At 45.7% G+C, this 13,768-nt stretch overlaps 1 protein-coding gene across 2 annotated transcripts; it reads right to left on the reverse strand.

The window, feature by feature from the left end:
• Nucleotides 1-1,230: 1,230 nt before the first annotated feature.
• On the reverse strand, nucleotides 1,231-10,008 carry LOC143834514 (killer cell lectin-like receptor subfamily B member 1B allele C). Of its 2 annotated transcripts, none has more exons than XR_013229790.1 (6): nucleotides 9,777-10,008; nucleotides 9,302-9,400; nucleotides 6,634-6,777; nucleotides 5,384-5,538; nucleotides 3,799-3,946; nucleotides 1,231-2,072 (listed from the first exon to the last, which is right to left on the reverse strand). XR_013229790.1 is itself a non-coding variant. In XM_077331341.1 (6 exons), the coding sequence occupies exons 1-6, from the start codon at nucleotides 9,913-9,915 to the stop codon at nucleotides 1,952-1,954; spliced, it is 765 nt and encodes a 254-aa protein (XP_077187456.1). In that variant the 5' UTR covers nucleotides 9,916-10,008; the 3' UTR covers nucleotides 1,231-1,951. The 2 variants fall into 2 exon arrangements, 1 of the variants encoding a protein (XP_077187456.1); XM_077331341.1 differs by having other exon boundaries at nucleotides 3,840-3,946.
• Between the last annotated feature and the right edge of the window lie 3,760 nt (nucleotides 10,009-13,768).

A 13,768-nucleotide genomic window follows, 5' to 3' on the forward strand; every position in this document is an offset into this window, starting at 1 on the left:
CCAGCAGGCCTTCCCTGACCATTCTGCACCGGTTGGATAAAGCGCTTTCAATGTGCTTTTGCAGCTGGTTTTCCCTTCGTGAAACAGGAAAATCTACTTCGAAAGTGCATTGAGAGTGCATTGTCCAACTGTGTAGACTGGGCCTCAGGGTTCAATGAGTGGGGGACGTCTTGCTTGGGCTGTTTTTCAAAGGCAGGTGATCTCCAGGAATGCAAAAGGGGCCTTTTTAGAATTGCTAGGAAGGGGCCTTTGGAATTGCTGAATGCCTGCAGTGTAATCAGAAGTCTTGGTATTTTCTGTCTAAGAAAGAAATCCTTAAAAAAAAAAATCCCAGCTTTGCTTTAATATCGCATAGTTGTAAAATGGCTTTGATTTCCTGCCAAAGTTATTTGCTGTTTGTATGCAACCTGGATAGCTCAGTCAAACTGCGGCCCTCCAGATGTCCATGGACTACAATTCCCAGGAGCCCTTGCCAGCATTCGCTGGCGAATGCTGGCAAGGGCTCCTGGGAATTGTAGTCCATGGACATCTGGAGGGCCGCAGTTTGACTACCCCTGGCTAGCCCAACCTCCTGAGGGTCAGCCCTGGTTAGCATCTGGATGGGAGACCACCCAAGAAGTCCAGGGTCATGATGCCATAGCAGGAAATGGGAAACCACCTCTAAATATCTCTTGGCTTGAAAACCCGAGTAGGCTACGATGTGTCAGCTGCAGCTTGATTTCCCATTCCACCACCACATAAACAGAGTCAGATGCACCGTGAAATTAAGCATTCATGTGTGTGTGTGTGTGCGTGCGGAGGGGGGGTTCCAACCCAGATATGTGTAGGATGCCATCTAATAAGTGTGAAAGAAGCTACCCCCCTTTCATTCATCAAATTATTAACTCTTGGCTCAAACAGAATTAAGAGTAACAATCTTCTAAGGAAGGGAAACTTTTGTTCTAAATTGGAATTTTAGAATTACTGTTTCCAGACTGTTATCTTATGGGGAGCTCATGTGAGATCTTCATCTTGGAAGCCAACACACCAAACGTTCAGCTGAATATTATTTGGGTCACCAGCAAGAGGAAAGAGATGGACTTTGAGGGAGGCAAGGTGTTTCGGAGTGAGAATTATCTGGATTTTAAAAGATTGTTGTTCTGCCGTGTTACTATGTTTTTGTCACATGGTACGATGTCAAGTGAAAAGTCAAAATGTTCTGTGTTTTCGACAATTCATTAAAAATCCAGTTTAAATGTTTTATTCTCTTTGAATTATTGCAAGATTCATTCCAAGATCTGCCTCACAGAGAGGTAACGATTCTGTTTAAGAATATAGGATTCCCCCAAGGGCAATCCTGTATCATAACTGGTGACTGTCTTCCAAAAGAGGCAAATCATCACCTGTCATTCCTTCCCAAAACAAACCTGATGGTTCTGCTGATGGACATTTATTCTCCTCCCTACTCTGTTCTGCTCAGGTTTGGGCCTGCATGAGCTTCATGTTCATTGGGCCCCAGATCTCAGCAGTCCAGAACCTATGCCAATTGCACTGTGCTGTCAGAGGGTCTGAGTTTGGCAAATGGAAAACTGCCTGCCAAAATTTGGAGTTCATGATCTTTACATTGGTGTGTGTGATTTCTTGATTGTTTGTTCCTGTTTCCCTTCCCTTACAGGCCTTCAATGTGTCCCCAAGCTCAACATTCATCAGGAGAAATTATTCACATCACTTTCAAGCCAGTGTGGTGTCACTTGTCTATGGCAAACTAAGGTTCAAATCCCCCTCAGCCATAAAAATCATGGGGTGATCCTGAGCCCGTCAGTCATGTTCTCTCAGCCAAACCTACCTCATAGGTTTGTAGAGAGGATTAAAAAAAGGAGAAAACTCAGGACAAAAAGACAGGACACCATCATGAATTTCTCACGCAGAACATGGAGGAGTCTCTCAAGCGATGCCACATACATTAAGAGACTCAAATACGTACAGATTTCTTCTCACACACCCAGTGAAGACGTTGGGCACATTCTTCATGATCAATCTTCTTCTTTCTCAAAGTACCGCAGTGGTTCCCCTGAAGGGGAAATCCTTGAGACCTGGAATTAAGGATAAGCCATCATCACAATGAATTATTGGTCCTGGTTACCTTTCCACAGAGAATTCAGCACTCTGGAATTCTGCTCAGTCAGACGGTGCATATATTAATGGACTAAGGTGGCCAAGAAGCTGGAAGATTAGCAGTCAGGGGGGCTTGACAGTTCTGATTTTAAGGTAGTGGAAGAGGTGTTGGGTTTTTACATCCTTGCATACAAGCATTCTTCATAGTGGAGGGTGGAGATGGTGCATGCTGGGAGAATTTTGTTTTGTCGGTGTCAATTAACAATCTTTCCCAGACATTGAGTGCCTTCTTCTCCACACTTGTGAGTTCAAGGTGTAAACTGCACGGAGCTTTTATTCCAACCCCAGATCGATTCAGTCCCTGCCCTCTACACAGAATGCAATTTCCGTTTGGATTTTGGCTGATTTAAATTTTCCTTCTGCAGCAAGAAGGATTGATCCGGAGTGACCCTACCTTTATTGTGCGATATCTTCGAGTGCTGTTAATCCTCAATATCCAGATTGGGAAAGAAAGCTCCGTGGTAGAGAACCTCTGATAGGCTACACCTGGTCATGTGACACGCTTGCCTTAAAGGAGAAGCCCCTAATTTCTCTCAACTTCTGTCGGTCCTGGATTTTTCCTCCCTCCTCTGCCTTTTTCGATCCTCTCCCCCTCCCCTCCAAGAAAAGAAAGAGGCTCCCTGCCTGGCTCCTCTCCCCCCGCCCTTCAAGAAATGAAAGAAAGAGGCTTGGCTCCCCCCCCACCTTAACCACGTGCAGAAGACTTTCCTGTTTCAATGGGGAGGAGGGGGAGAGGAAGACTTGAGTTCAAAGCAATCTGAATTCAACAGGATTGACAATGGAATAAAAAAAGTAAGTGCAGACTCTGCCCAAGACAGACTAAGCATCTCAATAAGTTACGTAAGAAAAGAAATATGTTGTGGACAAAGTTGACCTTCATAAGAATGGATAAGATTGAGAGTATGTTTGTCATTGCTATTTTACACATTGAGAAGAAAAGAGAAAAGTCTGCCTGCCATTCAAGAACTGTTCCTTGTGTTTGTTAACTATGAATATGAGTAAATGTGTTCAAGAGTTACTCAAAGGAAACGGAATGATTATCTCAAGAAAAGGAATACCTGCCCGAGTGAAAAACAAACTGATCTTAAGTGATACACCACATTGTCTCAAAACAAAACTTCCCCACTTGTTGAATATGAGAATATTGGTTTAAATCACCAAGCACAGACAAAATTCCATTTTTACAACAAGGCAGAATAAAATCATGTTGGAACCAGTCAAGTGGGAGGGAGACCGAGATGGGGATTGATGCTGAGAAAGAAAATAGGTGGAGAAAGGAAATAGGTTACACGGCATGATTTAGGTCTAAACCTGAGTTGATTTATCCATTCAGAAATTCAGAGTTGAAGAGGTGTGCTTATGTTTAGTGTGCACAATCATTTTTGATAACTCCAAGGGGCTGGGTTTCAACAAATTCAAGAGCACCAAGGATGAGATTTGGGTTGTTTCTGCATGGAGCTTTGCTCCAGAATTTGCCATCCTGACAGTAGCTCCTGTTGGGGGGGGGGGGGTCCACACACTGTCTTCTCCTCCTAGATTTTGGAAACATTGTCCAAAAACCTTTGCATGCCACGTGGGCAGGAAGGTGCCCATTGCTGAACCTATCTTGTGCTTTGTAAAACTATTAGGGGAGAAAATTTGTACCTTGCTTGAAGGGACAGACTTCGTTGGGTTCTTCTACTCACTGCGTCTGATCCAGTGGGGAGCCATCCACCCAGGCCCATTTCTTCTCAGTCAGTACAAGATGAAGTCCAATCCACACAGGAGCCCGTATTTTGTTCTGGATGAATTCCTGTGGAATGCAGGTTAGCCAGAGATCTATGACTTCTGTCACTATCCAAAAATATTGTGACATTTGAATTTTCTGTCACTCAAGAAGTAAACGTACGTGCCCATGGATTTGACCGAGAAAAGACATTTAAATGATAACAGCAAAGCTGGGGTGCAGTAAGAAATAACCAGGCCCCAATCCATCATGTAGGACTGCAAACATTTTGACCGGACTCTGCTGCTTGAGCTGTAGACATTTATCTCCATGTTTCCCCTGTTACGAATGCTGCCAACCAGGCTCGGTAGCAGTAGAAGACCGCCAAAACACTAGCAATCCTGTAAGCCAAGGTTGTGTTTGAGGTTGATCTCATTCCTAGATCCTAAAGAGATCCAGAGACCTATATAGGCCTAAGTGGATAGAGTTACCAACTCCATGCTGGGAAATTCCTGGACATTTGGAGATGTAGGGAAGTGAAGGAGCTGATTCCACAGAGTTGACCCTCCAAAGCAGAATTTTTATTCAGAGGATCTGATCTGTCATCCAGAGATCATTCATAATTACAGATCTCCAGGCCCCACCTAGGCAACCTGATGGAACGGGTCTGGAAAACGATACCTTGAACACTTATCATCATTCCACATCATAAAGCTGGGTATGTATGTGCCTGATGCATTTGCTAGCTAGCTGACTGGCCATCGTTGGGTGAACACTCACCCAATAAGAGCCAACTGCGGGACTTGCCTCGCCTCCTGTTTCAGCTGCTTTCCCTAGTTTGCCTTGAGGGAGAGGAGCTGGCCTTGATGGGCAATGTAGCTCCAGGTAAGTGGCCTGTCTTGGCCCTGCCTCGCCTTGGAGAGGAAGGTGGGCCAAGGAACCACCTGATGAGGCATGCAGCACTCTGCGGGGTGGCTGCCACCGTCCACCAGCTTGCTCTGGCCTCTCTCCCTCTGAGGAGGAGGGCCTGGGGGGATGAGGAGCCGGGTGCCTCAGCAAGCAGTGGAGAGCTGTGCAAAGCTGGGGAGGAAAGATATGCTTTGGGAGACACCCATCCTGTCTTCCTCCACTACCTCTCTACTCCACCACACACTCATCCCAGTCACTCCCTCCTCTCACTGTCTCAGCTCTTGTTCAGGAAATATGAAAACATACACTGAGGTATTGAAATGACTCTCCAGTGCTTCTGCTGCCATATGTTGGAAGTTTAGATGGGAAGAAGAAATTTCCCACATTAGATGCGAGCAATTCTATCTGCAAAATGTGTTGCAAAGGAATTACAGTGGGCTAGCATCCCTTGAGGTTTCACAGCCTGGAGAAGCTTCACTGAACGGCACTGAGACGATGCTATGCAAGCAGAAAAGTTGACATGTCCTTCATTAGTAAATCTCTGCCTGTTCCTAAAAATTAAGGATAAAGAAGAAACAAAAATGAAAATCCTCTGTCTAAAACTTTTTTTTTTACCTGATCTGTCAGATCAGGACCCACAAATAGCTGAGATCTCTTTGCCATACAGTCTTCATTGCTCTTATTCCAGGACTGAATTGAGGCAGAAATCCAATAACACTTGTCCTTGTTCAACAGCCACATCAAGGGACACAGTCTGCAACTTCCATTCCCTAAGAAGGAAAACGACTCTCTCTTAATTGCATGTAACTCTCAGTACTTTTCAGGATTGCTTCAGTGTCTGAAAGTACAAAAACCCTTCCCAAAATCACATTCGGTGCATGTGAAAACCTTTAAATGTCATTTGATGAAAATTTGTTGAGGCCAGTGTCATGGACTCTTGTCTGTTGAAGGTCAAGAAACACACTTTAGTTTTCAAAATTACAGAATATGGACAGGTTTTATTTTCTCAGTTATGGCCTCAGTTCCCTCCTTGGAGAAGAAATGACCTTGAATAGATGGACAGATGCTCAGAAAAATCTTTGAATAAGTATATCTAACATTGCCGATTCCAGATCACAGATTCCAGATCACAGATTCCCCACAATGCCTGGGGAAAATTGCTTCCTTGGAGCTTAGGAATTATGAGTTCCCTCCCCTCCCCAGGTTCTCCCCCAAATCTCCAAGAATTGTTTAACCCAGAGTTGGCAACCCTAGTTTTGAGGGGCTCATGGGAATTGTAGTCCATGGACGTCTGGAGAGCCGCCTTTTGGCCATCCCTGCCATAGACAAAGTAGAACAATGTTTGGGGCCAGTGGCATATTTAAGGCCAACAAATGCCTTCAATAAAACTTTATTGTTCTTAAAAGTGCCACTGGGCTCAAACTTTGTTCTGCTGCTTCAGACCAACACAGCAACACGCCTGAATAGACCGAGAAAAAATTTAGGCCCGCCAATTCTCCTTCTGGCCACTAGATGTCAATAGAGGCTGAGGAACAGAATTTTTGCATAGGTTTTAAACTTTAACTATTCAAAGATGATATGTGAAGCCTGTGAAGGACATTAAGGATAGGATGAAGAAACCTGAGAAAGATAGCACAGGTTGGCCTGTTTTTTTTTTATTATTTATTTGTATCCCACGTTTCTCTGCAACAGGGACCCAAAGTACCCTACAATGTTTACTTCTCACAACAACCCTGTGAGGTAGGTTAGGCTGAGGAGTGGGTGACTGGCCTGAGGTCACCCAGCAAGCTTCCGTGGAACAAGTGGGGGTTTGAACCTGGATTTCTTGGATCCTAGTCCAACATTTTAACCACGCTGGATCTCACCTGGGGATGTTGTTGAATTCATGCACAATTCCTCCTTCAACCTGGACTTGAAATCCTCCAGTATTCTGTTTCCTTCATCACCACCAGTGTGACCATATTCATGTCCACGTGTGTGCTCTGAGGATGATATGTGTGTATTTCGCCCTTTAAGTTTGGAGGAAAAAACACAGAGAACAGGCTACACAAAAATTTCTCAAAACAAAATACCACAGACAAAAAAAGGGACAGAGGATACTTCAGCAGTAGGGTTGCCATCCTCCAGGGGGCACCTGGAGACCACTCACTATTACAGTTGATCTCCAGAGGATCAAGATCAGTTCCCCAGGACCTCTTTGCGGGGTGGATGCTATGGAATTTTAGCCTAATGAGGCCCTTCCCTCCCCAAACCCTGTCCTCTCCAAACTCCACTAGAAAAAATCTAATGCATTTCCCAATTCAGAGCTGGCAACCTGATTCTAGAAGAGCATCCATGGGGCCTTCCTTCACCAGCCTGCCACTGAAGGAAAGTGAGAAGCTGCAAGAAACAGGTCCTTTTCTGTGTTGGCACCAGTCATGGATCACTTTCCTTGCCAAACTTTGGGCTCCACTCTCAAACATTTTACTTTAACCAGCCAGGCAGTGTGTCATCAAAGTCTGAATAGAATACCAGTGTTTTGTTTTTCTGCAATGATTTGGACTGATTAATTTGCTTCAAAGTGTCCATTTTGGGGGGTTTTCTGGCTGCAAAAAATCTTAGTGCCATTATAAACGGTTGTAATTTTGCTTTTATCTTATTTGTTTGTTTATTTAGAAAACATATAGGCTGCCTTTCTAAAGACCTGCTTGATACAACTTACAAGGTTGTTTTTTTTTAAGCCAATGGAAAAGAAACCATTAAAAACAAGCCCAAGGACTTGATCTGTTGCAAAGACATTGACGTTGCATTTTGAAAATCTTATCGCAGATACTCTTAATGCTGAATTGTTGGAATTTTTATTTTGAGTACGCGTTCAATATCCCGCTGTGATATTATTGTTACTATCAATAACGATGATAGTGAAAATTATGATACATTGAAATAATAAATAATCATATAGTGCATTTTTCTTGGCACATATAGCATAATTATAAAGATCAGCATTAAAGCAATCTAATCACAAATTATTAACCAGGAGACTGTGAGAGTTAGGAGCACCCCTTTACCATGTGTGCTAATTTAGAATCATAGAGTTGGAAGGGACCTCTAGGGTCATCAACCCGCTGCAGAATGCAGGAAATTCAAGTGACCCAATCCCATGTCCAGGTTACTGCTTTTATTGCATTTGCTCTCTTCATGACTAGGGATGGGCCCTGTAACTATACCATGTTAAAATTCAGTGTCCTCGTACAGTCTAATACAGGGGTAGTCAAACTGCGGCCCTCCAGATGTCCATGGACTACAATTCCCAGGAGCCCCTGCCAGCCTTCGCTGGCAGGGGCTCCTGGGAATTGTAGTCCATGGACATCTGGAGGGCCGCAGTTTGACTACCCCTGGTCTAATACATGATTTCCTCTGTTTAAAGAAGTGGTTCTCAACCTGGGGGTCAGGACCCCTTTGGGAGTCGAACGGCCCTTTCACAGGGATCGTGGCAGGGCGAGCAGCTTGGGTGGGGGAACCCACTATTGCCACGAGATGGGCATGGTGGGACAAGAGGCAGAACTGAACTGAGAAATCCCTGGAAAAAAAACCAATTTATATACAATCATGAACAATGGATCTTCATGCCATTGGTCAGTTTCGGTTTAATTCCTGTGAAAGAGCACTTGCCTAATTTTATGGTTGGGGGTCACCACCACATGAGGAACTGTATTAAAGGGTTGTGGCAGTAGGGGGATTGAGAACCACTGGTTTAAAGAAACCTGTCAACAAAATACGAAGAATTCCTGTAGGTAAGGGGGCATGGCTGGGTCGTTGGGTACACATAGGAAGTGAGGCCTGCAGATCCTTGTTTTGTGAGAGTCATGGCAAATAATTGTCCCATCTTCTCCTGTCTTTGGGCAGTTTTGCTGACTATACTTCCATCCTACCTGGACGGTGCTTGAGTTTATCGGCCCTCACACAGCCCACTGGCACCTCCAGGGAACAGCAGAGAACCTCCATGGTTCACCTGACTGAGATGGAAAAGGGAAACAGAGTGTGTTTTTCCGAAAGAAGATCCCCAGAAGATTTCCCGTAGTGGCTTCATGTAGATGTTAAAAAGCAAAGGAGATAAGATTGAGCCATGTAGGATTCCGTCACACAGATGTCATGATTTAGCCCTGCCAGTCAACTCCAAGACCACTACAGTGTAGTTTACCCCAGAATCCGAGCCATGAGACCCAGAAGGGTGGCATCAAAGGCCACTGGAAGTTTAAGGAGAATCAGTGGAGTCTGCTCCTCCTGTCCCTTACCCCATGAGGTCCTCCATCTGGCCGACTGAGGCAGACTCAGTTCCAAAACCAGACCTGATGCTGGATCAAAATGGGTCTCAAGTGATCCCTGTACCTGGGGGAGAAAAGCTCTCATACCTTACAGAATCCTGTCAGATGAAACCCAGGAGGTCCCTTCCTACTCTATGATTCTATGAAACCAGGAGGTGAGGGATGGGCTTTCAAATTGTTCCTCCTCCCCCCTGCAATTGCCCTTCCCTCTGTTTGTTAAATTACTCACCCCAAACTCCCATGGCTATCACTGCGGCCACCAGTATGATGTTTACACCCAGTCCAACCCACAGCACAATCCGATGCCAGCGTGGGCAAGGTCGGTGATCTACAAGAAATCATTGAGGAAACTGAGGTTCGTACGTGGAGCTACAGAGAATTAGACAAGTGCTGCTGGGCTTCCCAGCTCCTATTGACTTTGAAAAGAAGAACTGGTTTTAATACTCCACTTTTCACTGCCTGGGGGAGTCTCAAAGCGGCTTGCAATCACCTTCCCTTCTTCTCCCCACCACAGGCACCCTGTGAGGTGGGTGGAGCCGAGAGAGGTCTGACAGAACTGCTCTGGGAGAATAGCTCTACCAGAACTGTGACTGGCCCAAGGTCACCCAGCTGGATGCATGTGGGAGAGTGGAGAATCAATCCCAGATCACCAGATTATAAGCTGCCGCTCTTAACCCTTACCCGACTATATTAATGCAACTTGCCTGAATGTTGCCCTGAAGGCAAGTCTCTCGGGGAGGAGGCCACAGGAGGTAGGCTGATGTCTGCGTAGATTAATCCTCCATCCATGGCGAAAGCAACTTTAAGGAGGGTGACTCTGCGAGTGAGACTCTCCCTCCACATCCACGGCTGCCCCACAGAAACCCTGGTGGTTGCAGTGGCCTTGCTGATTTACCATCTCAGCTTCATGGGCGCGGCTAAAGGACATCCATCCCTCGTGCCCTGCTCACTGTTGTGGTTAACCTTTATCTGACTGCAGAGAAAGACAAAACAGCAAGAGATGAAGCCCTTGTGGGTGTCGTGTAGACTGCAGGGCAGCTGGGGGCAGAGAGCAGCCAGAAAAGAAGACAAAGGCATCCTCTAATATCTCCTCCTCTCCATCCCACCTTTCTTGCACAGCGCTCAGAATGGGCCGTGTGGTTCTCTCGCACCCTGGTAAATTCGTATGAGGGTGACAGCCTTGGGGTGAACTTCATAGCAGACTAGAAATTTCAGCCAAAATCTCTCCTGTTCTGGATGGCTCTCTTTTTTTACTTTACAAACCTGCAGATAATAGCCAGTAAGGCTAATAGAATTACGTGACTCAATATTTAAGTGGTTGGGGGGCTGTTGACCAGGTCCTTGGAGATTATATTGGTTTTGAGGTTCCCAATCAAAATGAAATATCCTTTTCTAGACCACAACCCACAGCCCAGCGGCCTTAAAGGGAGATTTTAGAGGGGCAGGTAGGCTTTTGAAATTGAGGGGGCTTTTTTCTGTGTGAGGGGGGGAAAAAGGCTTTTTGATTGCTTTATAGATCACATTCTATTATTAATTTCCTGAGCCAACTGACACAAAGCAGTAGCTCTACGTTCCCCTTGGTAAGCCACTTCCGAAGCTCAGCCGCTTTTCAAAATGTTAAAAATTTTCAAGGCCGCTCAGACAGTTGCTATGGTGGGGGTGAGGGAGGGAGTAAAGGTCAAGCATGATTTTGGTTTCAGTGATGGGGGAGTAGATGATGTGCATGCTGCGGGTACCACAGAATTTATTTAGTAGCACGTTTCTCTTGTTGATCGGTTTGTGGGCGTTTTATTTGCTAGTACAGGGGTAGTCAAACTGCAGCCCTCCAGATGTCCATGGACTACAATTCCCAGGAGCCCCCTGCCAGCATTCGCTGGCAGGGGGCTCCTGGGAATTGTAGTCCATGGACATCTGGAGGGCCGCAGTTTGACTACCCCTGTGCTAGTAGATGGGTCTTCAGTGTTCGTCCTTTGTGCTTGTTGATTTTTGTTTTACGCGCAAAACCTCCAACAAAACTGTTATTTAGAAAGAATTAGATGCTGCTGCAGTGTTGCCCGCTGTCTCGCAAGAACGAACCTTTTGTTTTCTCAGAAGGATTCTTCTCCCACGTCAAGTTCCTTAGAGTCACTGGCTGCCATGGGCTCTTTCGAAACATCATGATGTAAGTCACTGGGGCCGTGTGTTTTGCAGCCTAATGGGCAGGGATTCCTTAGACGGTTTACTTAGAAAGTTGCTGTGATTCGGGAAGAAGAAGGAAGTCAAGAGAAGGAAGTGAAACCCTCATTCATTCTTGTAGAATCATAGAATCATAGAGTTGGAAGGGACCTCCTGGGTCATCTAGTCCAACCCCCAGCACTATGCAGGACACCCACAACCCTGTTGCTCATCCACTGCAACCTGCCACCCCCTTGAGCCTTCACAGAATCAGCCTCTCTGTCAGAAGGCTATCCAGGCTCTGTTTAAAAATCTCCAAAGATGGAGAACCCACCACCTACCGAGGAAGCCTGTTCCACTGAGAAACCGCTCTGACTGTCAGGAACTTCTTCCGGATGTTTAGATGGGATTTCTTTTGAATTAATTTCATCCCATTGGCTCTGGCCTGTCCGTCCAGGGCAAGAGAGGACATGATGGCGCCTGGAAAAGCAGATGTGTGCAGCACTCTTTCCTGCTCTAATTTCCGTGCTACATGCCATGAGAATAAGGAGGCCATTCCTCAGGTGGGAGATGAGGCTCCTCTGGAGTTACAAGTCATTTCCAGACTAAAGAGATCAGTTCCCTTAAAGAAAATGGCTGCTTTGGAGGGTGAAATCCGTAGCATTATACCACACTGAGTGTCCCTCCCTGCCCCAAATCTGGCCCACTCAGGGCTCCACCCCCAACATCTCTAGGTATTTCCCAACTCAGAGCTGGCAACCTTACAGGAGAAAATTGCTACTGTAGCTGTGAGAAAGGAACCCATTAAAATATTCAAGGCTCCAGTGAGTCTAGATACAGAAGAGGCTGCCTGTTGTGTCTCTGCATGACCTCATGTTCAGAACGTACCTCCTTCTAAAGAGACTCCACTTGGGAATGTGTTGTGTATGCAGTTCCTCAGAGGCCCAGAGCTTGAGATCCAAGCTGGAAGCGTAAAGCATTCAATTGGGAGCTAGAGATCCCAGCGAGGATTGTAAAAACAGCCAATGGGAAACAAGGATTACAGCTGTTCTGTAACCAATGAGATGTCAGGTTTAACGTCCAATGAGAGGTCTCTGCTTAGGACCAATGGGGTCACTGGTCGGAGAGATCCCTTTGGTCAGGATCTGTATATATTGCGTGAGGTTGGGGGAACTCAGCTCAGTATGCTTTGCTTGAGTCAATAAAAAGCTGAAATGAACTCCCAGGGTCCTGGGTCTATTCTGCACTTATCCGATAATCTGTTTTCAATGCACTTTAGAAGTAGATTTTCCTGTTCCACACAGGAAAATCCAGGTACAAAACCACATTTAAAGTGCATTATTCAGCATGTGCAGAATCGGTCAAGTTCTCTGAACTTGATTTAGCAGTCTGGGCCATTCCGCACGACTTTAATGTAGCCGAAGGATTGCAAATTGTAAACGCTACTAATTTGCAGTTCCGCAAAACGTCGCACACAATCTGCCACACTCCTGAAACAGTCCCGCAAAAAGCGATTCGTTGTAGCGCTTAAAGGGAAATCGGGAAAAGTGGATTCACCCTCCGAAAAGCGCTACACTCTTGCAAACAATCTGCAACAGTAGCGAAAACGACCTGTGCATTCCCGTTGTTGCGGTTCTTGTGCGGAAAGGCCCTCTATATTGACTCTTGGCGCATATAAAGCAGTCAGTGTATAATTATAAATAGCATTTTATTTATCTTTTGCAAAGCCGTATCATTTAGCATTTGTGCAAGTCCGTGTTATTGGTATTATTTCACACATGGGCCTTACCACATAGCCTTACGGGAGGTACTGTTCTCCCTACCCCACATATTCTAATTACCTGACCATCCATGATCCCTGCAGGATAACTTTCATTGGCTGCGTAGACGTAAGAGTCCCCAGGGGACAAAACTCTATCACCATGGCTTCCTCATCACCAGAGAACTGTATAGCAACTGTTTGGTTGAGGGCTGCCTGCTTCAGATTGGGAAATTCTCCGAGATATGGGAAGGGCAGGTTTTCAGGAAAGGGAGGGGCTTCTGTGGATATAATGCCACAGCATCACTTCTGCAAAGCAGTCATTTTCTCCAGGGGAACTCATTTCTGCAGGCTGGAGGCCAACCACATTTCGGGGAAATCTCCCATCGTCCACCTGGAGTTTAACAACACTGGTTTGATCCCAACAGAAGCCGGGTGAGGATGTCTGAGACTCGGCTCAGAAGCAATCACAGAGGTCAGACTATTGTTTGCCTGCCAAAAATATGTTTGTCATGTCATTTGCATTGCAGCACACTTATAGCAGGCCAAGTGCAGCGGCAGTAGGAAAGTCAGTGCTAGGAAATAGGCTCTGACAGGCCTTCGTTTACCAGTGAGCGGACCGATTAGTCTTTAAATGACGGGGAAAGCGAAAACCCTTCACTTATGAGAGGTTTCGTTTCAGCCCAGTTGAGTCTTGTCAAGCCGAGGCCTCCAGATCTATGAAGTGTGTAAATTATGCTTAATTTCCTGTTGTTTTGCTTTTCACTGCTGAGTTGTCTTACT

The sequence above is a fragment of the Paroedura picta genome, chromosome 3 (genome assembly GCF_049243985.1).
Source record: "Paroedura picta isolate Pp20150507F chromosome 3, Ppicta_v3.0, whole genome shotgun sequence".
Lineage (NCBI taxonomy): Eukaryota > Metazoa > Chordata > Lepidosauria > Squamata > Gekkonidae > Paroedura > Paroedura picta.